The following is a 26,660-nucleotide window of genomic DNA, read 5'->3' as shown; positions in this document are numbered from 1 at the left end:
AGGACTCCTGCGTCTCTACCTTTACCTTAGACATCCCTCCCTTCTCTCATTGTAGCCTACTATCCTTTCCTCATTAAAATTGAAATAAAATGTTTTCTGCATACGTTTTTTAATGGAACAGTAACGTTACCCTATAAATGTCCATTAAAGAAATTCAGGTGTGAGCAAAGTGACAAGCAAATCGAACCATGCACTTGTGTAAAAGTATATAGTTAGAAGCAGCATACAAAATCACAATAAGAAAAGACTACAGTTTTTTAAAATGGCAAATAGTCTAATTCAAAGAAATGCACAGAGTAGGACAACTACAAACATAAACATGGGCATGTATATTTGTAAAAACCAGACTAGGAGAAGTGAGGGGAGGAAAAAACTCAAATTGGGATGTGCAAATAACAGAAAAATATCTATCCGTTATCCATCAGTAATCCGATCATCATTGATTTTAGGTCAGAAGTAACATGACCTACATCGTCCAAAAAATCCACATTTTTCTCAAAAAATTACGAATCATGAACAATATCTGAATAAGAATGGTTAACGGCATAATTGAGGAGCTTTGTTGTGATGACGTGCGAAAGAAAGAAGGCTAGTTCAAGGCGCCAAATTGCAAAGTCGGTTTTTAATCTTTGTTTGATATGCAGCATTTTTTTAAAGAAGTGAAGTTAACATAGGTACTTCACTGTGCTGTGAAATGTAACGATCTCCATGGGAAATACAAATACCATGATACCGCCACTTAGAGTAAAAACAAGTAAAAACACTATGGGTTCGCGCTTTACAAACTACAACTCCCAGATGTAGAGCTTTTCCTTTGACGTCATAATTTGTATATACACGTGACCATAACAGTCCAATCGCGTTTCTTAAAAAACTTAGCAAGAAGCGGGAGTGCGGCTGCTCTCCGAATCTCGTCCTGTTTTCTTCCAAATTCCTTTTCTTTTTCTCGTTATGGCGGAGCCCAATAAAAGACAGCGGCTTAGCCATATCACCAGCGGCTCACAGACGGGTTCTACGAGCTTACTCAGGGGCCCCGAAGGAGCAGGAGAAGCTGGTTCCTTTGTGGAGGGCTCCATACTTCGCATCACGATGAAAAACTTCCTGTAAGTCGTGTTTCCTACGCTGTCAGCCAGCTGCTGAGACCAACGGCTGTGAACTTAAACTGCCGCTGGGAGGAAAAAAACAACCAACAAACAAGAAACTGTTAGTTACATTGACACAGAGGGCTGCCAGGCTACCCGCTAACACATTTGCTACGGCTAGTGTTAAAGTTTATTAAACTTTAAAACTCTTTAGATATGAACAAGTCTGAAATGAGCGACAACAAACCAACAGGTTTCACAGCAGGCACCAACGAACTTATTAAACTAGCTAACTCTGGCTCATAGTCAGGCCACTCACTTTTCTACAAACTATTCATGCATGTTGAAGCCTTTTATTAAATCAGTCAGGTCACTTTGGGAAGGTTAACTGTATTTTGTATGCGTTTTATGTGATAGACTGTTACTAGGAAGATAGCATATAAATAAGTAGAAGTAAAGAAGATTGATACTTGGATTTCAGATTATTTTACTAATTAAAATCTAAAAACTATCTAATACATTTATATTCAACCCCCCTTCACTCCTGAATAAAATAAGAAAGCGACATACATTCAAATATCTCATAATTTGTCAAATACAGTTCTCTTTTGTGTCATCTTAAAGCCAGCTGTTTTGCAGAGGGATCACGTTTATTAGTGAACATAAGTAAGCAAATGGCATCATGAAGCACACCAAACATCTAAAGCTGCAGAGAGGTTAAAGAACAGATTTGAGCATCACATTTAGTATTGTTCGGTTGATCTATTCAATATTAAATTAGTATAGCAACTCTGTTAAACTATCAAGATATGGTTGTCCACCTTCACTGGAAGACTAAGGAAAGGAGAGCAACAATCAGAGAAGCAACCAAGACACTTACAGTAAATCAGGACCTGTAGAAATCCACAGCTCAGGTGGGAGAATCTGTTTTTCAGGAGAACTATTAGTCGATTCACCCGTCCAGTAAAACAGAAGGATTCCACTGTTTAAGTAGGTAGAGGGAAGCCTCTTTTATACCAGCAAAAATCAATACAGTGAACACAACAAACATGTGAAAGCAGGTGCTCTGATGGGACCAAAATGTAAATTTTTTCATGCAAATAAACTAACACAGAGAAGTCTGCTCTTCACTCTAAACACACCAACCCCCACGGTGAAATGGCACGCTGTAGGGAGGATGTTCTATAGCGCCGTAGAAGACACAAGACTGACTTGTATATTCACTTTGTAGCAAGACAGTGAAGCTAAACATATTGCCAGAGAAAGAAGGGAGTGGTTTAGATGGAAGCAAGTGTATCTATTCAAATGGCTCAGTCAAAGCCTAGACCTAAAATCTAATCAAAAACTTGTGGAAGGACTTGAAAATTTCTGTTCACCGGGCCTCTAAATCCAGTCTGACTAATAATTAGTTGTTTTGCAAGAAAAAGTTGTCATAAAACTGCAAACTAGGTCGTTGAGAGCCTCTTTTTAATTGCATTTGAAAGAGATTTATTAAGGCATGTATTTTATCACATAAAACCCAAATGCAATACATTACTTGAAGCTGTAACATGAGATAAGGTTCAAGGGGCTTCGATTCATTTGTAAAGGATTTATAAGATTCACTTTAGTACAAGTACAATCACAAGATGTTACCATCATTATTCATATTTTGCATGTTAGATGCTTTAATCTGGTTAAAACCTTGTGAGAAAGTTTGCACAATCCTATAATTGGGGCCACTTGTTTTCCATTGTATGCCAGCAGAATTAAAATAGTGGCTGGAATATTTTCTTCATCTAAAACTAACGGAACGGAACCAGACAGAGAGAAAGAGCCCAACGCATCATCAGTCTTTATCAAGGTTGATTATATGAGTTTGATTTTTCACTTGTGCTCTGAAATACAGCAGGACAAACTTCGATGTGTCCTTTTGTGCACTGACAGGACATACGACTACTCTGTGGTGCATCCTGGACCGAATCTGAACATGATTGTTGGAGCCAACGGAACCGGGAAGTCCAGCATCGTGTGCGCCATATGCCTGGTTCTGGCTGGCCGGACTGTAACTCTGGGCAGAGGAGACAAGGTAAATAGTAGAATCCCAACCAAGGCTTCATGCATGATAAATCTATTTTGATCTTTATTTTCGAATATGTGTTCGACAGCTGATGTAAATGATGCAGACATGAAATATTTTTGGCATTTTTTTTTTTTTTTTGTGGTTCGTGATTGTTAACAGATTTGTTTGTGTGTTAGGTGGGGCTTTATGTGAAACGTGGCTGTCAAAAAGGTTTCGTTGAGATAGAGCTGTAAGTGATAGTCAACGCTTTCATTTTACTAACACGCCTACTTGTTTTTAAGAAAGTTCCAGTGTATAGTTTTGTTACTAAATTATTAATCTTTTATGTAGCCAAAATGCAACTTTTCATTGTGTAAATTCATATTGTTTTGCTTATAAAGGTTTAAAAATGGAGGTAATTTGGTAATTAGCCGAGAGATCCACGTGGAGAACAATCAGTCGCTCTGGATTCTAAATGGTGGAATCAGCAACCAGAAAAAAGTGGAGGAGGAAGTGAAGGCTCTCCAGATCCAAGTCAGCAACCTCTGCCAGTTTCTACCTCAGGTAAGTTGATGTAGAGTTTGATTAAATAGTTTTAAAAAAAGTCTTCCATCCCCGTGGACTGTTTTATGTATTATTACATTATAGTTTGACTTCTTAATGTGTTTTATTGGCAGCTTGATATGACCATAAGTGTGAAGTGAAAGTAAAGTAATACATTGTTTTCATAACCTATTACAAAATCCAAAAAGCATGGTGTATATTTCTATTCAACAATGATACCCCAAAATTAAATCAAACACAACCAAAGCTTTCAGATGTGGTGAATAAATTTTGAATGTTTCCTCCCCCGCCCCCCACATTAGTATCAGACCGTTCCTTGATCCTTTGCAGGAAAAAGTTGGAGAGTTTGCAAAGATGTCCAAAGTTGAACTTCTCGAGGCAACTGAGAAGTCAGTTGGGCCACCAGAAATGTACGAGTACCACTGCGAGCTGAAAAACTTCCGCAACAAAGAACGAGAACTGGAGGTAAGAAAGAGAAGATTAGATAATCCTCTGATTTCTGTATACAAGATGCCATGATCAGCCACACTGTAGTGTTACTGGATGTAAGTTTAGTGTTATTTCTTGTGAAATGTTACAACACTGGATCGGGTTTCTGATGGCTTGGGTTGTTTGTCTGTAGAATGTTGTGAAGGAGAAGGCGAGCTTCCTGGAAAAGGCCAAGCAGAGGAACGAGAGGAACAAGATCGACGTAAACCGTTACTACGAAAAGAAAAGGCACCTGGATGTCATTGAGTTGCTAGAAAAGAAGAAGCCATGGGTGGTGAGTTGTTGAGACGAGGCACACAACACAAGAGGGAAGGGAAATTCAGTCCAGTCGTGAAATAACTGCACTCTTTTGGCTGTGGGACTAGGAGTACGAGACCGCACGTAAGGAGCTGGAGGGCTTGAAGATGGAGCGGGAAGAGGCCAAAAAGCAGCTGTCTGCCCTGAGGCAGGCGCAGGCGCCCATGTTGAAGAAGATCCAGCAGATTGATGACCAGCTGAAGCCCAACGAGGCGCAGATGAAGGCCAAGGTGACAAAGTTATCATGAACATAATGATGCTTTTGCTGTTACGTTTACTTTCTGTAACTTCTTGCTACAAGTGATATTATATTATATCAGAAAATTAAAGTAACTTAATTACAGTATTTTAAACATACTAAAGTTGGAAAGATAGATGGAAAAATAATTGAAATGTTATGCTTCCTATCCCATTCTGTTAAACACCCATCCACCCTTCTGTCATCCATTTGTTTTTCTACCAAGGGATCAGTACTTAACTTTCTATAATCTTTGATTATCATTAAAATGAGGTTTGTTTTTCAGACTGCAGCAATCAAAGACGCCTCTGTGAAGTGCAAACAGAAACAAGATCAGCTGGATCGGAAACACAAAGAGGCAAGACGGATTCGCCGACAAGAAACGTCACCCGTTTGATTTTTTTTTTTAAATAAGAGGGTACAACTAAACAGAAAAACACAGGCATGAAGTAACGTTCCGCGCGACTCACTCTCCTCTACAGATCGACGACATTAAACAGAACCTGCGACTGAAGCAGACCGAAGAGGAGGACCACCAGAAGCGGATCAATAACACCAGACGGACCATTGAGGACCTGAAGTCGGAGCTGGCCAAAATCAGCGACCAGCCGGACGTGACGCCACAGATCAACGCCGTCAACATGGAGCTGAGGCGCATCCAGGTGGAGAGAGCTAAGATCGAAGGAGAGAGGGCGGACCTGCGCAGGGAGGGCGACAACATCAATGCCGAGTCGAAAAGTCAGATTTCAAGTTTGATGTAGAACAAAAAAAAACATAGCAGGAACTTTGTTTTTAAAAGCTGCACAATTTGGAATCCTTGCAAACAACATGTTTTTATTTCTTTGCTTATTTGTAGTGTTGGTAAGGAGGCTTAAGGACATGAACAACATGATGAACGCCAAAGAAGAGAAGCTGCGAGGACGCCACAGGGATACACACGCTGCCCTCCAGTGGCTGAGGAAGAACCGAGGGCTCTTTGAAGGAAATGTCCATGAACCCATGATGCTGGTGGTGAGTCCCACTCATATAGTGTAGAAAATATGGTTTATCATTAGCAAAAGTCAGAGAAAAGTGCTGATTTCATACTAAATGATCAAAATGTCTGCCTTATTATTTGTGATTTTTGCTTTTGGGCTTCAATTCTAACTCTTCCTTCTGTCCCACAGGTGAATGTAAAGAATCCAGAATTTGCTAAGTACGTGGAGAACCACATCCCCTTCCACGACCTGCGGGCGTTCGTTTTCCAGAGGAAGGACGACATGGAGAAGTTTATGACCGAGGTCCGGGTTGTGCTCACCGTCTAACCTGCAGCTTCGACATTCCCTCTGACTGAGTCTAAAAGCAAAATTTGCTTTGCGACCACTCCTTGTCCGCAGGTCCGTGACAAAATGAACTTGAGAGTTAACTCCATTTCTGCTCCACCGGAGTCGTGTTCCAGGCGGGCGCCATCCCGAAACATCGAGTCCCTGAGGTGAGAGATTTTATTTTCCTGAAGGTCAAATTGTGTAATGTATACCGACTGTGTGTAGGCCGTGTCCCAAATAGATTGTATTAAATGTCCCTGAGCAGGGACCCTGTGGAACATAACTTTGTTCATTTTTCACACAAGTTTAACAAAAGTGGTCTAAGGTGTGTATAAGATGTCTGTACCATGATTTTGGGAAATATGAAAAAAAAATACATCACCACACTAAAGCCAGGAAGGTTTCAGGGACTTGATGACTTCTACAGATTCAAGACAAAGGGCTGGTTTTATGCACATTCCTTATCTCTGTGAATATTTTATTAATTAGGAGGTTTAATGATGCATTTGATTCCTTCTTTTTCTGGTTGGTCTGATTAGGCAAAGAATTTAAGTGAATTTCATCAACAAAGAGCATAAAGGGTGGGCATTATATTCGAAACTGTGCACCCAGTTGTTTTCCAACTATTAAACTTGCTTGTATGAACAGATTTCAGAGGTTATCATGGAGTTATTATAGTGGTTTAAGAAACGTTTACGTTTGCAGACGTTTTGGCTTCTTCACTTACCTTCGCGAGATGTTTGATGCTCCTGATGAGGTGATGAGCTACCTTTGCTTCCAGTACAAGGTGCACGACGTGCCAGTGGGAAACGAACAGACCAAAGCTCTCATCAAAACGGTACGATCCTGTTCTGATTTCTGTCCAACACTTTCAAATAAATCCGGGGAAAATATTTGAATTCCCATATACGCCCGTCGCAATAAGGAATTAATCAACTAATCACATATAAATTGAAATAAGTTCAACAATTTCTATTTAGAAATTTAGCTTATTTTATGTTTTTTGAAGGGCATCTTTGTTTTTGGAAAAATCATAATCCATTTTATTTATTGTTTTTGGTTGTTGTATTTTATTTTATTTAAGATTCCTTCCAGTGCCATTGTTAAGTGTTTCTTACAGAGGAAAGCTTATTGGTCTTTCAGGCAGAGCAAACTTACATTATTTTACAATTATGAATGTAACGCTTGGAAATGGTCTCAAAACAATATTATCGTTTACTGCAATAATTACTCGGACAATTTATCGTCCAGCAAAATTTGTTATTGTGACGGGTCTATTCCAAAAAAAATGTAATTTTAATGTTATGTAACCAACACGGTGCATTTGGTTTTTTTTAAGGAAGTGTTACCTTTCTATCACATTTTTGCTTGCATTTTTAGAAAGGTCTCTACCTTATTGTTTTCAATGTTCTCTCAGGTGATTGAGGAGCCCTACCTTAGGGTGTTATACACAACAGATGAGAGGTACACTGTCAAAAGGTCCTTCTATTCCAACAAGATCAGTACCAGCAACTCGGCAGTGCACGTCTCTCAGTACCTCTCGATAACCGTGGATGCTGAGGAGAAACGGCAAGTGGAGCAGCAGATGAAGGTAAGAACTTCATATTAAAGCAAACCTGAAAGCAAAACCCAAACCCTTTCCTTCAGCCATCATGGTTCGGGAATCTTGGTTCAAATACAGTATGTTGGGTTTGTTTCTTAGGACTTCAATCCGTCTTGTTCATCTCTGTTCCAATTAGGCCTGTGCGTCAAGACTGCGAGAGATTGATGAGCAAATGAAGGCCCTGCAGAAGGAGGCTGCCAGTCTGGATCGCAAAGAAAACGAACTGCTATCAGAGAAGAAACGTCTCTCTGAGCAGAAGGGGAAGAGGAGACAACTGGAACAGAAAATCAGCACAAAACAGGACAGGTGAGCCTGTGGGGAAAGGACAGAGGGGTGTTTTTTTGTAAAAATTTCTACATTTTCATACTTTAATGAAAGCACATCTGTTTAAAGTGGCATAGATGGGGCAAGTTTAAACTTTAACAGCAATCTAATCCTTTTACTGTATATTTTTAGTCTGAAGCAAATGGAGCAGAATGTTGTGGATTTGAAAAAAGTTGAAGAGGAAACTAAAGAAAAAATTAAGGCCGTCAATTTGCTGAAGGTCACCATAGCTACAGCAATCGTGGCCCAAATGAAGGTATGAAATATTCAACCTCGAAACAAAACGCGTTCAAGATCGTCCTGTGTTTCCTATATGTGGAGCGGTTTAAAGCCCTTAAAGATCTGCCATTCCTATAATGCAATGTGTTCACATGCTGCAGAGCAACACTACATTCTGCTCTGCACATTAACACTTCCACCATCTTCTCATCGTCTGCAGCTGAGAGCCAAGCTGACGATGGAGAAGGTGCATCTGGCTTTGGAGATGGCGGGGTTAACAGCAGAAAAGAGCAAGCTGGAAAACGACTGCAGGGAAAGTGCCTCTGAATTTAAAACCCTGGAAGTAAGCAAAGCAGCGCACGGCTGGATTGCTGCCGCGTTTCTGCCGAGGACCTGGCAGCACGGCCTTCACTTACCTTCTCATTGCAGCAAAGATGCAGCCGTCTGGAGCAGAGGAAGGTCCAGCTGACTGAACAGTGCAAAGGCCTGCTGAAGAGGGCGAAGTCCAACTGTCGGATGCAGCCAGACGAGGCGTTATCAGAAGACCTGCGCCATGTTAGTCTTCATCCTCCATCTTCATGTCGTCTGACAGAACATTGTCCTGGTCATATGGCGTGAACGCCTTTTGTGGCTGATGTATATTTATTAGCTGTTATGTCAATGCAGGCTTTCAGCAAACTGCCCGACACGCTGGATGAGGTCGATGCCATGCTGAACGAGGAACGCTCCAGAGCCGAGTGCTTCACTGGTCTCAGTGAAAGCGTAAGAGAGTCAAAAACCTGTTTAACTTGGCTATTTGTAAGAAAGCCGCAAGTAAAAACAGGGATTTTGTCACTAATGAAGAAACCTAAGCTTATTATTGTGATTATTTCACTGCAAAAACACAAAACCTTAAGTAGTAGTTTGGTCTAGTGAAAATGCCTTGGTACACTTGAAATAAGACAAAACTAACTTACACATGGCTTTCTGGCAAGATGTATCAATATAATCCACCAGTGTAACTATTACTTTTTCTATCAATATTAAGGAATTATGTACTTGAAACAAGCTTCTGTTGCTTGTTGAAGTTACTTTTAAGTTATTTTGTCTTTTTTTTTTCATGTGAATGAAGATATTTTTACTAGAAAGTAGACCCAAAAGAATTTGTTTATTTGCAGTTTTCTTGTGTTGGGAGTGTAAACATTTGTCCTGTTTGACTCTGTGGTGAAGGTTGTCGAGGAGTACAACAGGAGAGAGCAGGAGATCAAACATCTGGAGAGAGAGCTTCAGAAAAAGACAGAGTCCTTGAATGCCTACAGGCAGAATATATCTGAGGTGCATTATGTTATGAGCAGCAGTTCTACTGAATTCGTGTTGTCTGTAGTTTTTCTAACAGTGGTGTGTGTGTGTGTGTGTTACAGGCAAAAGAACGCTGGCTGAACCCTCTGAAGCAGCTGGTGGACCAGATAAATGACAAGTTCAGTGACTTCTTCCGCTCCATGCAGTGTGCAGGAGAGGTGGATTTGCACTCGGAGAACGAGGTAAAAACAATCGGGGGCAACACAGACTACAGAGATAAATCAGAATCCATGATCAAGAGCTTTATTCTAACAACTGTGCGACTTTTAAATGATAGAATCAATTATTATGTATGTAGATTGAACCATATTTTAAATGAAAAGGTAAATATTCTCAGTTATTTTCCTTGCCATTTTGCGCTTTTGCAACATCTTGCACAAACCTTGTTGATTGCTTGACTTTTGCCTACTCTCAAGTCTGTTTCGGTTGAATTGTTTCGCACTTGCTGTCGTGCGCTCTCCTTCAGGAGGAATACGACAAGTACGGGATTCGCATTCGCGTGAAGTTCCACAGCAGCACGCAGCTTCACGAGCTCACGCCGCACCATCAGAGCGGAGGAGAGCGCAGCGTCTCCACCATGCTTTATCTGATGGCCTTGCAGGAGCTGAACCGCTGCCCCTTCAGAGTGGTGGATGAGATCAACCAGGTACGCTTTGTTCTTAATTATACTTTTATTCGCAGTATAAATGACAGCCTGATGTGAAATCGAAATAAAAGGTGCAGCAGAAAGAAATGCAGCTGGAGTAAGTTTTTTTTATTTTTTAGATGAGTATTTATGTCTGTGTGTGTTTCGTTTCCCAGGGAATGGATCCTGTGAATGAAAGGAGAGTGTTTGACATTGTGGTCCGGACCGCCTGCAAAGAGACCACGTCTCAGTACTTCTTCATCACGCCAAAAGTAAGTATGTCTACATGACTGACCGCAGTTGGTGTGTCACTTCCTGCTCCACAGAGCAACTTTTGTGAAATACTCAACCACTAAAGTTAGTTTATATATCTTTATTATTATTATTATTATTATTATTATTTAGCTCATGACCATTTTGTGTTTTAACTTAATATTTCTTACCCCTAAATAAAAATCTTTGCATCTCAACAGTTCTTGGACAAAAACTTGTTGTTGTTTTCTGTTTTGGCACCCATCAGAGGAAGTTGTATTTAAAAAAAAAAATTTTCTCTCAGGTTCTGAACTCTTAGTATTTTTGTTTCTTTTTTTTTTTGTCGGTAGCTGCTGCAGAATCTGCAGTACGCCGAGGAGATGACCATTCTCTGCGTCCATAACGGGCCTCACATGCTTCCTCCCAACGAATGGGACAAAACGGCTTTCACCCGACGCCGCCTCCAAAGAAAAGCCAGGGCATAAACCCAACACAGCTAAACATTTCAAAACCAGCACTGAGATTTTTCACACAGGGTTTAAAATTGGAAGTTGTTTAGTTTTTCATATCAATACCCCGCTTACATGTTTGACTTTACATTTGATTTTCATGGTTATTTACTATTTGCACATTTCCACTTTAAGTTCAGCATGTTTTGCATGAGGCAAAAAATGTAAGATAGTGTGATAATATGTCTAAATAAATTGTTTTGTAAGTCAGTGTGTTACTCTTTTCTAAAAAGGAGACAAACAGAAATGTCCAAAACTACTTTTTATATGCTGTCTTGGAAAGACTGGGAGCACAGAAAAATTTAAATTGAGGATAAAAGAAAAATCAGAATTTCTGGAAAGCTAAAGGGGGATGACACTGGTTTACATTTAGATGATGATCTCCATTTGTGGTGAGGTTTTCTAGCTACTTAATTGAACACAACTGATTACAAATGGTAATTTTTGACTAGTTAATTGTGCATTTTGAAACAAAACTTAATGTCCTTGAGCTAGGTTCAGTTTTGCATTGTAATCCCCATTTCTTTCTTAGACATATTATGAAATTCAGGTATTAATTTACAAGTTCTTTTTAAGTCATGACTATTTAAAGCGTCTCTATTTTCTAAGGATAAGCCAGCCCAGATTTTTTTAGTTTTATAGGTACAGGCTGATCAAAGTTTGTCCAAAAAAAAAACCAACTGAATTTGTTCTTTACTGCACTGCCAAATTAAAAGCAGCTTCAACTCTCCTTTTTCTACTTTGTGAATGTTTAGTATTCACCAAGCCAAAAGAAAATCATTTAGAATATTGAGTATTACACTACATTGTTCTGTTTTTGGTTTGTTCACGCACCGCCAAAACAAAAAAAAAAAAAAACACTGACAAAAAAACACTGTTTTATTGTCAGGACGTCCTGGGTAGCAGCAGCAGTACTTGGCAGTTCTTGAAGCCTCCTCCAAAGCTGAAGTTCTAATTGTTGAGAAAGCAGAGCGCCTGAGAATATTTTTCTGTGGTGGAAAATATTCACATGTTCAAATAAAATGACTTATGTACGTACTTTTCAGAATGAGTAGATGTTTAATCAAGTATTCGCTGCTGTATGTGCTGGTTTCATTGCAACATTTTACCTGGATTTTACCCGTCATGTCAGGTAGTGGTAGGTGTTCCTCTTCGGGTCGACCCAAACTCTGATGCCGTTCTCTTGCTCATGTTGTAGCTTGAGCTGCTTCTCTAACTTTTCCCTTTTCCTTCAGATAAAAAAAAAGAAAAAAGAATTACACGTGTTGAACTGCCTGAAACTCTCCTGTCACATCATCCCTCTCACCTACCGTTCACCGAAACTGACGGTTTCTCTCTGGCACACCATTTGATACCTGCTCAAGAATAAGTCCGTATGGTGGTTGTAGATCGTAGTCAGTTTGAAATCCAGGCTATCCTTTGGAGCCTGAGGATGACAAAGAAGAAATGTTCTCCTTTGAGATGTGAACGGGTACTGCAGGTGGCTTTCTCTGCACAGAGTCGCAAAGAATTTTTTAATAAACAAGAAATGCAACGCTGTACTTGTATAAGTATAACAGGACTAATATGTCCAGCCTGATTATTTTAATAAATATGGTTTCCTTGTCAAGTGTAATTCATCTGCCGTCACAATGTAAATTATTTCTGTGCCCAGTATTGGATTTTCTTTTGGGTTTTTTTTTAACTCTCATTGTGAACCTTAGTGATCTTGCACGTTTTACCCAACAAACCTCAACATATATCTACATAAACATTATCATTGAAATGTTTTACACAATAGCGGGGCTGCTAAAAGACATATTTTTTATGAGAATATAAAAATTGGATTTCACTGCACTATAACACCGTTTTATAGTTTGAAATTATTAAATTACTGTGCAATAAACAGTTATTTACTTATTTGGCTTAAAAGGTAAGGCCTGCAAAATCTGTAGCTTCTATATAAGTTGGTTTAAAGTATTTTTATTTTAACTTTGTTTAATAATACATTATTAAATTACAAGATCCTAAAGGTGGACGATAGACTGAAACCTCGAAAGTCATCAAAGTTGTTCAAACTCGGCAACAAATTGACGACAAAGTGAAGAAAATAATTTAGGGGTCCACCGTGTTAGTATCCACACCCCTGGAAAAGCGTTTTGGGTTTTTTTTCCCACAAGAAAGTCCCTTTTTAAAATGTGAAACATAAATAAATTGTTGAATCACTTTCTTTTAATACCATGTTTTAACTAAAAATATTTAGTTGACAAGCAAACCGCATTACCGCCGTTACCTGTGGAGTAATAACAGTCCGTGTTAACTAGCTTAAAGCTTAGCCCACCTGCCGATGGCTGAATTCGTTCCCCAGATTTGGAAAAGATGGGTTCGGATCCAGTTTCGACATATTGAATGGGTAAACTGAACCTTAAACTGGCCCCTAAACTTTTGTTGCTGCAACCAGAGACGGTGTTGCGAACTCCAACGTTGCCTAGCAACCTGGTTTCCGGTTCGCTTAGAAGAAATGCGCGGATTTTACACCGTCTGTTGTAAAGTGATAAATAAAGATCTTCTCCTTCTCCATGAAAAAAACCCCCCTTTGCCAAAATGATCTTTAAGATAATTAAAATGTAGACGTCATATTTGTAATATTGCATTACATTTTCACAAATCTATGAATAAAATGTATCTTTTCCTTAATGTTTAATGTCATAAGATAAAGATTGGATATTTCTACTGACATTTAAAAATATTTATTCCGGAAATAAATGTGCTTTTTTTTTTTTTCTTTTATCCTTGCCGAGTAAATATCTAGACGTAACACTTTTAACTGTTTTATTTTAGGAAAAAGTGAGGGGGGAGAGTGTACTCTTGAATGTTTGGATTTAAAAGCTTAATAGAGACGAAAAATAAAGAGAACTGTCTTCTAAGGGTGAAACAAAATGTGGCGGGTGACAGAGTTGAACTGCTTTTGCATCATCTAGCAGAACATCTGGGCCAATCGCCTCTTCCTGTTTGCTCCCAGTAAACCACACCTCTCACAGTCATGCACCAGGCACCTGAGGGCCCAGGTCAACACTGCTGCATCACTTCAGCGCTGCCAAAGCTGAGATGGGGCACCTGAGGATCTGCGCTCTTTCTGCTGTTTTATCATGGCTACTTTTCGCACACTCCTCTGCAGATTTGCCCATGTGCAAACCGGTGAGAAGATTTACACTGTTGTTATCATCAGTTACTTTTTTTTTTTTCTTCTTTTCCCCTTGTTGATGTTGTGAGCTGAGACAGATGGTGGGGTCAAGAAATGCTGAAAGATGCTACAGTGTGTTTGGATAATTTTATAACTAGCAGAAATATTGAACTAGCACCAAATTAAATATAGTGCAAGAAGTGGAAGTAATAATTTATAATACATTAATGTAAAGAAATGCTTCCATTTATTTAAGATGGGGTTTTTAGAAGTTGTAACAACATTATGGCCTTCCCGATGTGCTATGTGTGTGTGTGTGTGTGTGTGTGGGGAGGGGGGATGTTCATAGCAAGGGGTTTGTATTGCAATCTGCTCCCATCTGTTGTTATGGTTATTAAACACTTGTTTTACTACAATCTCCATATGTTGCAGCGTGCTCTGTGCTCGCACCACCCTCCCTTATCTGTTTATGGTTTGCATGAGAGCAGTTCATTTTCCTGCCAGCCAAAACCGTTTTTATATCAGCCTACTCTGAGCCATAGTGTACTACGAGCAGCTTTAAAGTTCTGCTGGGTTTCTGTTATTTTTTTAAAAGATACATTTACAAGTAATCCTGAGCAGGCGAGTCTGTTTCCATGCCACTTTCTCTGACCATGAAGAACAGCTGTCACATTGACCTGTTGCCTTGGTTTCCCTCATTTGTTTGTTCATTGGAGGTGATTAAGTTAAGACCCATCTCCAGTTTGCTGCATTTTTACATTAGACACCCCCATTCAAACACACTAACTCTCTAAGGTCGGCTAATGCCGGGGCTTTAACAGAAAAACAGAGGCAGAGGAGTGTAGGTGCTGCCGTTTCTGTTAGCTATTAATCCCACAAAGCAGCGATTGGTCCCCCCGAGTGACCTTACCTGGACGATTACACCTTGCTGTTGACCAGAGACCAGATCTACAGATTATGCAGAGCTCAGTACTCATGGATTGGTTGGGGTGGTTGAGCGTAGCTAAAACTTTGTCCCTGCGCCACTGCTGGTTCAAACAGCACTCTCATATTTGTTTACTGAAGGATTGTAAGGATCAGCCTTTCTTCCTTCAGCTCAGCAAATAACCCCCAAAAGACCGCAGAGCATCCTTGATAGGTTTAACAGTCGAAATGCCCCCATAGCAAATATTAGCCTATCCTTTTATTTGTTTAGGAGGCTGGCCTGGATAGAGGATTGAAATACCAGAAGTACATAATGACCCAGTGATCTCATTTTTACAAACTGTATTATCTTTTTTTTTTTTCCTTCTTGGTTGGTGATCTTTATTTTACTCCTGGGTGACTGGGTTAAAGCTGTTTTCTTTTTATTTTAGTGTTTTTTTTCCCCTGAAATATCTGCATCCTTTTATAAACACACTTTATGACTCTCTGTGCGAAAGTCACACCTGTGTTTTGCCTCTGCAGTCTGATTATCACTTTGAGTATACAGAGTGTGACGTACTCGGGTCAAGATGGAGGGTAGCGATTCCCAACAAAGCAGAGACCTGCACTGGCCTCCCGGATCCAGTCAAAGGGACTCTCTGCAGTAAGTGACCACAGTGGTCTGGAAACCTATTTTACGCATTTACTGTCCTCTACATTTTCAGTATATAGTGCCTGCAAAAATATATCAATAACTGTCGATATGTTTGTTATAACCCCAAATGCATGTTGGGGTGATTTCATCTAGCTGATTGATGACAAGTACTGAAGCATTGTGAAGTGGAAGGACAATTTTTTTTTTACATTGGTTTTCAAAATATTTTAAAAGTGTGTCATTCATGTATGTTTAGCTCGTTTTGCAGTAAAAGTGTGCAAAGGTTTATAGTAGAGGGTAGTTTTAAAATGATATCTAAAACTTTTAAGAAATTCATGGAGCACTTATCAGTTCATCATCTGAAAATGATGAACTTCAAGCCTACCAGAGTATGACTGTCCACCTAAACTGAGTGTTTATCAGAGTAGGAGCCAAGAGTCCCACAGTAACTCTAGAGGAGCTGCAAGAATCCACAACTCAGGTGGGACAATCCTCATGTTGTGGAGGTGCTTTTCTGAACAGGGAAGCTATTCAGATTTGACGAGAAGATGGCTGCAGCGTCCGGCCTTCAGATATTCTGGCGAACCATTGATTTAGACCTTTTAAAGAAGTTCAATAAACTCTGAGCCGCTGGTAGATCACATTTAAACATTTGTAACAGAACTGGTTGTCTACATTATCTTCATGTTTTTCCTGTGTTTAGCATTTTCTTGCAGAGAAGGAGAGTTCCTCGACATGCAGTCGCAGCAGTGCCAGAAGTGCACTGCAGGCACCTACTCTTTGGGAACCAGCGTTGCCTTTGACGAGTGGGACATCCTACCAACGGGCTTTATTACTCATGGCATGACGACAAGTGAGGGGAATGCCTTTATAAACTGCTCCAAGTGGGTATAAGCAGTGACTGGTTGTAATATAAAATATTATTTATGGTTATTGGCTTTCAGTAAACTGTTTCTGTTCTTGCAGCTCTACCTGGACACCAAAGGGTGACTATGTAGCCTCCAACACAGATGAGTGCACTGCAACACTCTCTTATGCTGTGAGCCTGAAGACACCTGGAGCCTTGTCCTTTGAATATTTCTACCCGGACAGCAGCATCTACTTTGAGTTCTTTGTAAGTGCAGCTGTTGTGTTACAGCTTCTGGCGTGCCAAAGTAAAATTGGGGTAAAGGTTCCCGCTTCTCTTTAGGTTCAGAACGACCAATGTCAGGCCACAGATTCTGACAGCCGCTGGATGAGGACTTCAGAGACGAACTGGAGCCACTACAAGGTTCGTCCACTTCAAAGCAATTCCTCATCTGTCTTCTTATAGACAAAAAGCTGATTCTCCCCCTCGTCCCCCTTCACATTTCCTCTCTACAGATAGAGCTGAGCAGAGGCAACAATGTCCTGTACTGGAGAACCGCAACATTTTCTCTGCTGGGTAGTGCTGTCAAGCCGGTGCTGTTAAGAAACATCCAGGTCTCAGGTACATTAAAGCTTCCCGTTTGTGTGTGCAGGAAGAATGAACGTTTAGTTTTCTTCCCCGACATCCTTTGTCTGTTAATGATTAATTGCTGATTGATCTTTTTCCTACAGGGGTTGCCTACACATCTGAGTGTTTCCACTGTAAGCCAGGCACACACAGCTCGACAGCAGGATCTGCCCGCTGCACCCCCTGCCCTGCAGATACGTACTCCAACAAGGGAGCCACCGTTTGCCACGACTGTGAATCAGACAGCTATGCTGGTACACTTTTTTTTTTTTAGTTTCACATCTCTTCTACACACCTTTATATATTGACTTATTTGCACTTAAACAATGTTGCCAGCATGCAACGTAGAACATTTGGTGCCCAGGAGGTGACTGAGAGTTCTTATCACAAAATCTTAATGTGAGTTTTATTCTGTTAGATCAGTTTTTACTTGTGTGTTTTTCCACCAGCACCCGGCTCAGGGAGCTGCAAGCCAAGGCCTGCATGCACGGAAAATGACTACTTTTACACCCACACCCCGTGTGACTCTGAGGGAAAGGTAATTATGGAAAACTGCTTTCTTTTGTGATGCAAGCAGCTATAGAGAGGATATTTTTTCGTAACCCACATTCAGTGTAATGACATTTAGCTGGTTGTTTGGAGTGATTAGGACAAATATTCATAACCATTGAACTTTTCCCCATTTTGCCACATTAGCCCTGTTTATGGTCTTCAAATTTTGAAAGACAATGGTGGCTTGCATTTGTATTTGGGCCTCTTTCAATCTTGTATCCTAGTGAAACTAAGAGGTAAATAGAGTCCATCTGAGTGTAATATGATACCAGCATAAATGAAGATATTCTTCGGCATCCCACTTTGCAAACATATCAAATGCTGGGCAGTGAGATCATGTTTCATGTGAAAAACTGTGTGTGGCAGAAAGCATATCACACGTCACCCACGCCATCAAACAATATTCATATTTGTATCTTAAAATGGTCCAATCAAAATGCAGACCTCATCCAACTGAGAATCTATGACAAGATTTTAAAGCCGTGGTTCTTACCCAACTTGACTGAGCTCAAGGTATTTAGTCAAACATTTAATTTCTAGGTGCATAAAGCTGGTAGACTTTACCCCCCCAAAATTTGTAGTTTTAATTACAGCAGACAATCTACTGATTAAGAAGGTTTTGAATACATATCCCAACACACTTTGATTTTTTTTTGAAAACCAAATATCACTCTGCTTGACATTTATGAACTGCTTTGTGATGATCTATGTCATATTATTCAAATTTGTGGCCGAATGCGAAAGGCTAAACATATTTAAATGCTTTTGTAACACACTCTAACCTGACCATCTCAAACGTCCCGTTTCCACGTGCGTCTCAGACTCGGCTCATGTACAAATGGAGCGAACCAAAGATTTGCAGTGAGACCGTCGAAGGAGCGGTGAAGCTGCCAGCGTCAGGGAAGAAGCAGACGTGCCCGCCGTGCAACCCGGGCTTCTTTGTGACTAACTCCTCAGCGTGTGAGCCCTGCAGCAACGATTCCTACTCGGATGGCAAAGGTTCATAAACAGTACTAACTTTTAGTTTTACTGCGACTCTAATGCAAACACTCTCATACTGCAAAACCAAGCTAAATCAGAAAATCTTATCTCATTAAACATGTGACTGTATCAATCCACACGTGACTGTCTTTGTGGATTGTTGTTTTGTGTGCCGCATTGAGGCTACGTGTGCTACCGTATGCTAACACAAAATGTTTTTAGTGTGCAGCTATTAATTGCTTCCAAATAAGTCAAGAAACCTAAGTTCATAATGCATATGTCATCTACAAATAATTGTATTTCCACACTTATTTCTGAAGATGCCAGAGTCTGGTTTAGGGATTCTAGTGAGTAGCCTATGTTTTGTATAGCTAGGAGGGTTTTGCCATCAATTAACCAAAAAATGTATTGAAAATGGATTATTCAAAAGCAAGTGATTAATAAAACAGGCTAGAAGTTGATATAATTATTTTTGCAGAGCTACACCGGGTGGTATTTAACAAAGAAAAACACCAAATGTTACTAAAAATGTCACAAATTTAATCTAAACATTCATACAATAGAACTGGCAGTACCACCATGTCCTGACTATGCAGCTTTGTTTGTTCACAGTTTGTGAGAAGTGCCCTATTGGCACAGAGCCATTGCTGGGATTTGAGTACAAATGGTGGACCACCATGCCGAGGAACATGGAGAGCTCCGTCCTCCACCAGGAGTTCAGCAACTCGGACCGAAGAACAGGTGAGAGAGCTGCTCCTAGTCCGGGGATATTTGAATTACTCTCAAAACAGGCGGCGTGTTAATGGATGAAACAATAAGAAGCAGAAGAATAGTAATAAAGAAAACTTAAACATGCAGAAAGAAAAATATAGGTGGTCAGGGTTTGAGTGTTGTTACTTGCTGCTAATATAATTTTGTAACGGCAGCATGGGAAGTGGCTGGAGAGTACATCTACACCACACCAGGGGTTCAGGACACCGACTACCTGACGCTGACCCTCTATGTTCCTGGATACAGGTGAGGATTTCCCAAATTAATTAGCATTTTATAAGATGGTCCAGCTTCAAGTAGTGCACAGTTGTAAGTTGTAAAGTGGAAGAAAAATGGTCTTAATGAGACCTTTTAATGAAACAATTCCAGGGGTATGGATAATTTACAGAGCATTGTATGTAAAGTCTAATGAATTGTTTCCTGACTCTATAAGGGCTCAGGCCACGGGTAAAGACACTGAGATGAGTGAACTGTCTCGCATCACCTTCGTATTTGAAACCCTCTGTACGGCTGACTGCAAATTTTACTTCCTAGTGGTAAGTAAAGTTGTTGTTTTGTTTTTTTTCCTGCATTTGTTAGAAATTAATGTACAGCAAGTATAAATTATAACGTGGAAATATTTCTCTGCAGGGCTACAATAAGTGGAATAATTATTTGGTGGAGCAGTGGAAAGGCAGAAACGGCAAGCAGTCGTACTCCTACTCGATCCAGAGTAACAAGACAGTCAGCTTCACCTGGACCTTTCTACGCACTGAGGATTTCAGCATGGTGAGACGCATCACACAGCTGAATAATGACAGCTCACCTGCCAACTTCCAAACATTTCTGCCAGCTGTTATCAGGCATGAATCGTTCATCCTGTTGAAGTTCAGAGCTGACTATAAAGCTTAGGGAGTAAATCCTGATATTGATGGGTGGCATCTAGACATATTCAAGACGAAATATTCAAATTGAAAACACAGCAAAATAATTTCCTCTACCAATTTTCCCCCAAAATCTTGCAACTTTTAGATGAAATTCTGTGCCAGCACACCTAAATCAAATTAATGGCTCATTAAGTGCTTCTGCAGCACTTGATAGCACGCTGAGATGATAATTTAGCCATTTTATCCTGCTGCCTCTCGAGGACTGAAATCAGAGGCTTTGTCACAAATCATTAAAATGCGTTTTTTTGTCTGTCTCCTTTAGTTTTGAAAGAGTATATTAATGCAAAGGTAGGATCTTATCACTTTAAAAAGACATTTGTGATGATCAAAGGAGCTGATTTATTTACATCTTTTCATCATTTTAACTGAAAAACATTTTCATATATCTGAGAACGATGGGTTTAGAAAGAGGAATGTTGACGTTTTTTCAAGAAAGACAATAATTCAGCCACCAAACCTATAATGTTGCTGTAGCCTGCTTTGAAAAGATGCCTATATGAAAATTTATTAGATGCAGCATCCAATAGTCCAGTGAGATGACGCATATTTAAGAGATATGCTAATGCAAAAAAACATTTTCTAATTTCTTGCACAATTGCTTTTACAGCACCTTCAATTTTCTGCAGAAATAATGTCTTTATTCCCTTAATTTGGTGTTCAACTCTAGATGGCAGCCTTGAGCTGCATGGAAACCATACTCTCTACTCCTCCTAACTTAATTGTATAACGTTTGCCTTCTAGAGATAGGCTTTGAATTGCATTATTTTTTTGCAGAAATGAATACCACTTAGTGAGAAACTGCATTTCTGGTCCTCAGGACAGGAACTTTAGCACCGACGCTGCAAAGATCTACTCCATCCACATCACCAATGTGATTGGAGGAGTGGCCTCTCAGTGTCGCCGCTGTGCTGTGACGCCTGATAAGACCGATTCCTCCTGTGTTCCCTGCCCACCTGGACACTACATGGTCAATGCCACGGGAGCGTGTGAGAGCTGTCCGCCCAACACCTACATCAGATCCAGTCAGCCCGTTGGAGAGGCAGCGTGTGTCCAGTGTGGGCCAAACACAGAGAGAAACAGGGTAACATATTTTGGAGGGCATTTAAAGGGCCCACGCCTTCATTTTTCTTCTTTTTCTTCACAAACTTATGTTATCACACTTGCTTGTCAAATTAAACTCTAGCCACAACTGTATTAGGATTCCATAATTTTATTGCAACCAAGCAGAGGTAAAATCTGGAAAACATATTTAAGTGTAAAAATGGGTTTTGCACAAATATAAGTCTTCCAACAATGAAACTCCTCTTCTATTAAAATGTTAACTTGTGTGACGTGAAGGAATAATGATACTGTTTATGAATTTACATTTTTTGCAAATACCCATCTTCACGATGTTAGTCCCCTTTACTTTGATTCCTTTAAATAAAACACAGTGCAACGAAAAGCTTTTAAAGCTCACCTAACAATTACCAAAACATGAACATTCACATCCTGAGAGGGAGAGAAGGTGAGCACTAATCAGAGAAGAAGCCAATATGCTCATGGCAACTCTGGAGGAGCTGCAGGGATCCTCAGCTCAATCTGTTAGTCATAAACTCCACTAATTTGTATTCATGGAAACAAAACCTTTGCAGAAAAAAAGCCACAAGAAGTCCACTTTGCAGTATGTCTCAAGCTACAGAGAAGGACAGAAGAAACGTGTTGGTGAGAGGAAATTAGAAATTAGATGCTCCAAAGTAAGACTTGAGTTCTGGGTGGAGGTTCACTTTTTCAGAATGGCAGCTATGCTAAAAATCAAAGCTGCAATAAAATGGTATGGATCAAACCATATTAAGTTCGACTCCAGCCTTAAATCCGATGGCAATCTGTGGCCAGCCTTGAAAATATAGAATTACAGATGTAACCAGGTAACATGTTCCACTATTTTAGCTGATGTTTCTCTCTACTCTGTTTTATTTCTGGCTTTCCCCTCAACCACAGATAAAGTGCATACATGTAGATGTACCTGTACCAGCCATAACTCTTGACTTCTGATCTGCAGGCCTACACAGCTTGTCTCAGCGACTGCACACTCAGGGTTCAAAGTGGTGGGAAGGCTGTGCAGACCTACGATTTCTCTCCGCTGTCTAACGTCACCGGCTTCACCGGCAGTCCGCGTTTCACCAACAGAGGCCTGCGGTATTTTCATCGCTTTAATCTGAATCTGTGTGGGAGAGAGGTAAGATAGTGACCCTTAAGATCTTTTTTGCTACAAGTTGTTGTGTGATTTGAGAGTGTTGCTCCCACAGAGTCGAGTGCCAGCCTCCTGTGTGGACAACGTAACGGAGAGTGGGAAAGTGGTCAAAGGCTACGTCTGTCAGTCCACTGTGGTTCCTTCTGACATCCGCAGTCTGAGCATGGTGTCCTCACAGCCATTCGTCATTGGTGACACGCTCATTGGTATGGAGCTAATCTACGGTTTTCAACTGATCCAATTAAATAAACATGTTTGTAGCACTTTTTATTTCAAGCTAAAAACAAATTAGGCGTTTCCCTGTCTCTACAAGAAAGGGGAAATGAATGAAGTTTTAGACCGTGGAGACAAACAGGCTACAGATCAAAGTAACCGAAAATAGCTAAATAAATGTAAACAAAAGAAAAGTTGAGAAATGTTACTGTATGGGATACCATATGTGACAAAAACATGTTATAACCCATGTATAAGCAGGATTTTTTTTTAATGCTGGTTTGTAGGGAAAGGGCACTGTGAGTTTCCACCTGTGTGGTTTGAATAGTTTGAAGTGTATATGACGGCTGTTTATTTGTGTCAAAAAATTAAAATCTGACTATTTATGTCAAAGTTTACAAAAAAAAAAAGAAAAGCTTAGAAATTAGATCTAATTTCCTTTTGAGTTTTCCAGCTTTCAGTTTTAGTTTTAATGTGATGGGGGATTTTATTTACTAATGTCTGATATGGCTTTTAAATTTATTTATTTATTTTTTTAAATGATCAATTATCAAATATCAGTGTAATGACATTAACCAGAACAGCTTAGCAATATGTGAGCTCTAAATGTCACTGGGTACAAGTTGACAAAGGCTTATTTTACTTTATTTTTTAAAATTTTATGCTTATTTTAAATAGAATATTATGGAGGGAGGAGACGGAGCCCTCCTCCATCCAACATTAGACATACTTTGTGTTCTGGAGTTACTAGAACAGAAAATGTTGAAGCATTTGGATTGTGTGCATGTGATCAAACTGGTAAAAACGTTTGTGTTTCATTTTGAAGGTGTGACCACCGAGACGACTCTGGGAGGCATCTCCTCTCCATCATGGATGTTCCCCTCAGCTTCACATCAGCTGCCAGATGTCATATTCTATTACAAGTAAACAAAATGACAAATATTCACTTTATTAGAACTTAATGCCATTATCATACATAGATAATATTTAGGAATGTTCTTGTTTGCTTAACTACTTTGGGTGAAGTTAGAACCTACAGTATTTTTTTCAGATTTACTCTACAAACAAAAAGATGCTTTCAAGTCTATACAGTAAAAGATTCATTTTAGGTTACATATAGATGTTTTTTTTCACTCAATTTAGTACAATTTAAAATTTGTTCCATGCTGGACTCCATCAACGTTATGCCTGTGATCTTTGCAGGTCCAGTGATACAACCCAAGCTTGCAAACAGGGCAGGTCAGCCACGGTCAGACTTCGATGCAACCCCACAGCCAGCATTGAAGACCTCATCACGCTGCCCAGGTGCTGCACAAATTACCTGAGCTCAACTTCTGACCTTTAATTTACACACTTATAGTCTAACAGCCACATTATTCACCATCATTTGACATATTAACCTCACCGACGCCGACCTGCGTTAAACTTTAAAGAGCCTGTGATTTGATCTCTGACCTTGTTTCCTTCACAGTAAATGTTCTGAGGGGACATGTGACGGTTGCACTTTTCACTTCCTGTGGGAGAGCCAGCACGCATGCCCGCTGTGCACCCCAGATCACTACCGAGAGATTGTCAGCGCTTGCATCCAGGGGATCCAGGTATCAAACTTGACTCATCAGTCGAAGCGTATTCACGTGTCAAGACAGCACAGTCAAAGTCCAAATTGCAATTTAATCAAGAATTTGTGGTAAAACCTCAGCACTTACTACATACATTGGAGTTTGTGATATGATAAAACTGCATAAAAGTCCAAATGCTTGGCACTTTTTTTAAACTAGAGAGCTGACTTTGAATGTGAGGAAATCTGACTATTTGTGTCTTTCAGAGAACCACCTATGTGTGGCAGCAGCCTCTGCAGTGTTATGGAGGAGAATCCCTGCCACCACAAAAAGTCAGCGCTTGTGTGACTATGGATGTCTGGCTCAAGCTCGGCGTTTCCATAGGACTGATTGCTGCTCTGCTTCTCATCAGCCTCAGTTGTTATTTTTGGAAGAAGACGCGCAAGTAAGACTAAGACTTTTTAAACATCCTCTCACATCTTATGACATATAATGTGCGCAAGGACGTTAGCACGTGCAGACCATGACCAAATCCTTTGTAATCGATGTTTTCTGATTATTTCAATTTGTCAGGCTGCAGTATAAATACTCCAGGCTGATGATGAGCTCTGAAGGTAAAGAGTGTGAGCTACCGACTGCTGACAGCTGTGCGATAATGGAGGGAGAGGACGCTGAGGACGACCTCATGGATCTCACTCATAAATCCTTCTTTACCAAAATAAAGTCTTTCTCGCGAGAGGTCAGTGACTATCCCATTTACATTTAAATCTAGCTGATGTTCGATATCACCTTTAATATTAACATTGTTTTCACAGAGAACATCAGATGGATTTGACTCAGTTCCACTCAAATCTTCTTACCAGCACCAACAAGAGGATGAAGAGGAGGAGGAGGACTGATGATGCTGAAAGAGGATGATAAGTAGCTCTTTGAACACTGAAGAAGCCTTCAGTTTTAGAGTTTCAATGTCTGTGCATATCTTAAGAGTTTTTGTAAAGTAAAACAGAGTACTTAACTAGTTTCAAATATTTTTTCTTACAAATTTCACTGATAATGTTTATTTTCTATTCTATATCGCATGATAAAATTCTAAATCTGAAGTTAAAGTTCAAAATGCCTACGCAGGTATTCACTGTGATTCTTAAACACGACCGAAACCTGATTGCAGTTACGTTTTATATGGATTTGTAAAGCCGATTATTTTAAGGTATTCAAAATGGAGATACATTTATTTGCCCTCTTGTCATTATTTAATTTTATCAGTTTGCTTTTTAAGTTTCATAAAGTTAATTTGCCAGTATATGAATTTAATTTCGTACTGATGTTCCATGTACCTTGTAATGTAAATTCTTTATTGTTAAATACAATAAAGAAGGACATTCTAAGTATCATCATCAACAGTTGATATGACCATTTATTTCTTGTTGTTGTCATTGTCGGCCCAGATAATATAATAAAATGGTTTATTTAAAGTTTTTTCACCCGCTATTGAGGCATACTTTTACTTATATTTTTACTTCAGTTACATTTTACTGTTGTGGATAATATGAAAACTGAAATGATTGAAATGGAGATTGTATTTGGTGTCTCATGCAACTCCAACTCTGAGTTTGAGATGCAGGCTGTATATGAGAAGGATTTACAACATCAGAGATTTCCCCCCGTCTGGATGAGGTGTCGTTATTTTTCACAGTTTTTCATAATGTTGAATGTGGTTGTATTATGTCATTTGTTTTTAAATCAGGTTAAGCTCTTTACTCAGTCAAGTTTGTTTTAGCATTATATGAATTTATTTAGTTTTTACTGCTGTCTTCTACATTATCACATAAAAAAATATATCATCAGCAGTTAAATTGAAAATGTATGCTTCCTTTGAGTGCTTATTTTAAAATGTGTTATTTGATGGATTCAGCTAATAAATATTTTCTTTTAAACCCATTTCAATATTGAGAAGCACTTCTGTTTTTTTTACCTGCATATTTTTCTATTCGTCTTGTCTGGTGAGAAAACCAAAATGAGTAGGAAACTCCACCCAGCAAGATTTGCGGATGCTAAAAGTCTGAAGAAAAGGTTTATAAGGGGGTTTTAGTGTATTTTTAAACGTCAGGTTTTTGTTTTGTTATGCTCCTCATCTCATTCTTTGCAACATTTCCCAATGTGGGTTGCATGATAGTGCTGTGGTTAACATTGTTTCTGGTGACTTGTCCACGTTGCATCCCAAAGACCGCATGGTTCAGTGGGTATAGAAAAGGGATGATTTTCATGATTTTAAATATCACTTTTCATTTATCTATTATAGTTTTTCTTTTGAAAACTAAATAATTGGAATGGAGAATTATATTTAA

The 26,660-nt window shown here is 39.6% G+C and overlaps 3 protein-coding genes across 4 annotated transcripts; 2 read left to right on the top strand and 1 right to left on the bottom strand.

Annotated features, from left to right (window-relative positions):
• Positions 1 to 866: 866 nt before the first annotated feature.
• smc5 (structural maintenance of chromosomes 5) lies at positions 867 to 11,095 on the top strand. Its single transcript, XM_044127587.1, has 24 exons — positions 867 to 1,103; positions 3,009 to 3,150; positions 3,321 to 3,373; positions 3,525 to 3,687; positions 4,018 to 4,152; positions 4,310 to 4,450; positions 4,542 to 4,703; positions 4,998 to 5,069; positions 5,194 to 5,449; positions 5,568 to 5,722; positions 5,878 to 5,991; positions 6,088 to 6,182; positions 6,721 to 6,853; positions 7,433 to 7,606; positions 7,755 to 7,924; positions 8,075 to 8,198; positions 8,382 to 8,504; positions 8,591 to 8,716; positions 8,828 to 8,923; positions 9,371 to 9,475; positions 9,562 to 9,681; positions 9,966 to 10,145; positions 10,301 to 10,396; positions 10,727 to 11,095. The coding sequence occupies exons 1-24, from the start codon at positions 952 to 954 to the stop codon at positions 10,859 to 10,861; spliced, it is 3,222 nt and encodes a 1,073-aa protein (XP_043983522.1). The 5' UTR covers positions 867 to 951; the 3' UTR covers positions 10,862 to 11,095.
• Positions 11,096 to 11,742: 647 nt separating this feature from the next.
• Positions 11,743 to 13,368, bottom strand: cfap276 (cilia and flagella associated protein 276). 2 transcript variants are annotated; one of them, XM_044127612.1, is made up of 4 exons: positions 13,206 to 13,368; positions 12,196 to 12,311; positions 11,995 to 12,114; positions 11,743 to 11,874 (listed from the first exon to the last, which is right to left on the bottom strand). In XM_044127612.1, exons 1-3 carry the CDS (start codon positions 13,266 to 13,268, stop codon positions 12,009 to 12,011), a joined length of 285 nt encoding a protein of 94 aa, XP_043983547.1. In that variant the 5' UTR covers positions 13,269 to 13,368; the 3' UTR covers positions 11,743 to 11,874; positions 11,995 to 12,008. The 2 variants fall into 2 exon arrangements, with proteins under 2 accessions (XP_043983547.1, XP_043983550.1); XM_044127615.1 differs by having other exon boundaries at positions 11,743 to 11,836.
• A 584-nt stretch (positions 13,369 to 13,952) lies between these two features.
• elapor1 (endosome-lysosome associated apoptosis and autophagy regulator 1) lies at positions 13,953 to 26,254 on the top strand. The gene is made up of 22 exons (XM_044127599.1): positions 13,953 to 14,062; positions 15,495 to 15,615; positions 16,310 to 16,490; positions 16,573 to 16,720; positions 16,796 to 16,876; positions 16,969 to 17,074; positions 17,185 to 17,334; positions 17,530 to 17,618; positions 18,454 to 18,631; positions 19,226 to 19,354; positions 19,540 to 19,630; positions 19,818 to 19,920; positions 20,015 to 20,152; positions 21,128 to 21,391; positions 22,352 to 22,528; positions 22,599 to 22,749; positions 23,583 to 23,679; positions 23,960 to 24,061; positions 24,228 to 24,354; positions 24,582 to 24,760; positions 24,889 to 25,054; positions 25,131 to 26,254. Exons 1-22 carry the CDS (start codon positions 13,973 to 13,975, stop codon positions 25,212 to 25,214), a joined length of 2,952 nt encoding a protein of 983 aa, XP_043983534.1. The 5' UTR covers positions 13,953 to 13,972; the 3' UTR covers positions 25,215 to 26,254.
• The last annotated feature ends 406 nt before the right edge of the window (positions 26,255 to 26,660 follow it).

This window comes from Gambusia affinis, linkage group LG01 (assembly GCF_019740435.1).
Source record: "Gambusia affinis linkage group LG01, SWU_Gaff_1.0, whole genome shotgun sequence".
In the NCBI taxonomy this organism is placed as follows: Eukaryota; Metazoa; Chordata; class Actinopteri; order Cyprinodontiformes; family Poeciliidae; genus Gambusia; species Gambusia affinis.
The sequence above is the reverse complement of the archived record's forward strand: the minus strand, read 5'-3'. Positions and strand labels throughout refer to the sequence as shown.

Excerpts from the sequence above, each read along its gene's own strand:
- smc5 (XM_044127587.1), top strand. The coding sequence starts at position 952 with ATGGCGGAGCCCAATAAAAGACAGCGGCTTAGCCATATCACCAGCGGC. Across the intron at positions 3,374-3,524 it reads GGTTTCGTTGAGATAGAGCT|GTTTAAAAATGGAGGTAATT; the intron begins GTAAGTGATAGT and ends TTGCTTATAAAG. Across the intron at positions 10,146-10,300 it reads TGGTGGATGAGATCAACCAG|GGAATGGATCCTGTGAATGA; the intron begins GTACGCTTTGTT and ends TTCGTTTCCCAG.
- cfap276 (XM_044127612.1), bottom strand. The coding sequence starts at position 13,268 with ATGTCGAAACTGGATCCGAACCCATCTTTTCCAAATCTGGGGAACGAA. Across the intron at positions 12,312-13,205 it reads ACGAATTCAGCCATCGGCAG|GCTCCAAAGGATAGCCTGGA; the intron begins GTGGGCTAAGCT and ends TGTCATCCTCAG. Across the intron at positions 12,115-12,195 it reads ACCGTCAGTTTCGGTGAACG|GAAAAGGGAAAAGTTAGAGA; the intron begins GTAGGTGAGAGG and ends TTTTATCTGAAG.
- elapor1 (XM_044127599.1), top strand. The coding sequence starts at position 13,973 with ATGGGGCACCTGAGGATCTGCGCTCTTTCTGCTGTTTTATCATGGCTA. Across the intron at positions 17,619-18,453 it reads CGTGTGACTCTGAGGGAAAG|ACTCGGCTCATGTACAAATG; the intron begins GTAATTATGGAA and ends CGTGCGTCTCAG. Across the intron at positions 18,632-19,225 it reads TTCCTACTCGGATGGCAAAG|TTTGTGAGAAGTGCCCTATT; the intron begins GTTCATAAACAG and ends GTTTGTTCACAG.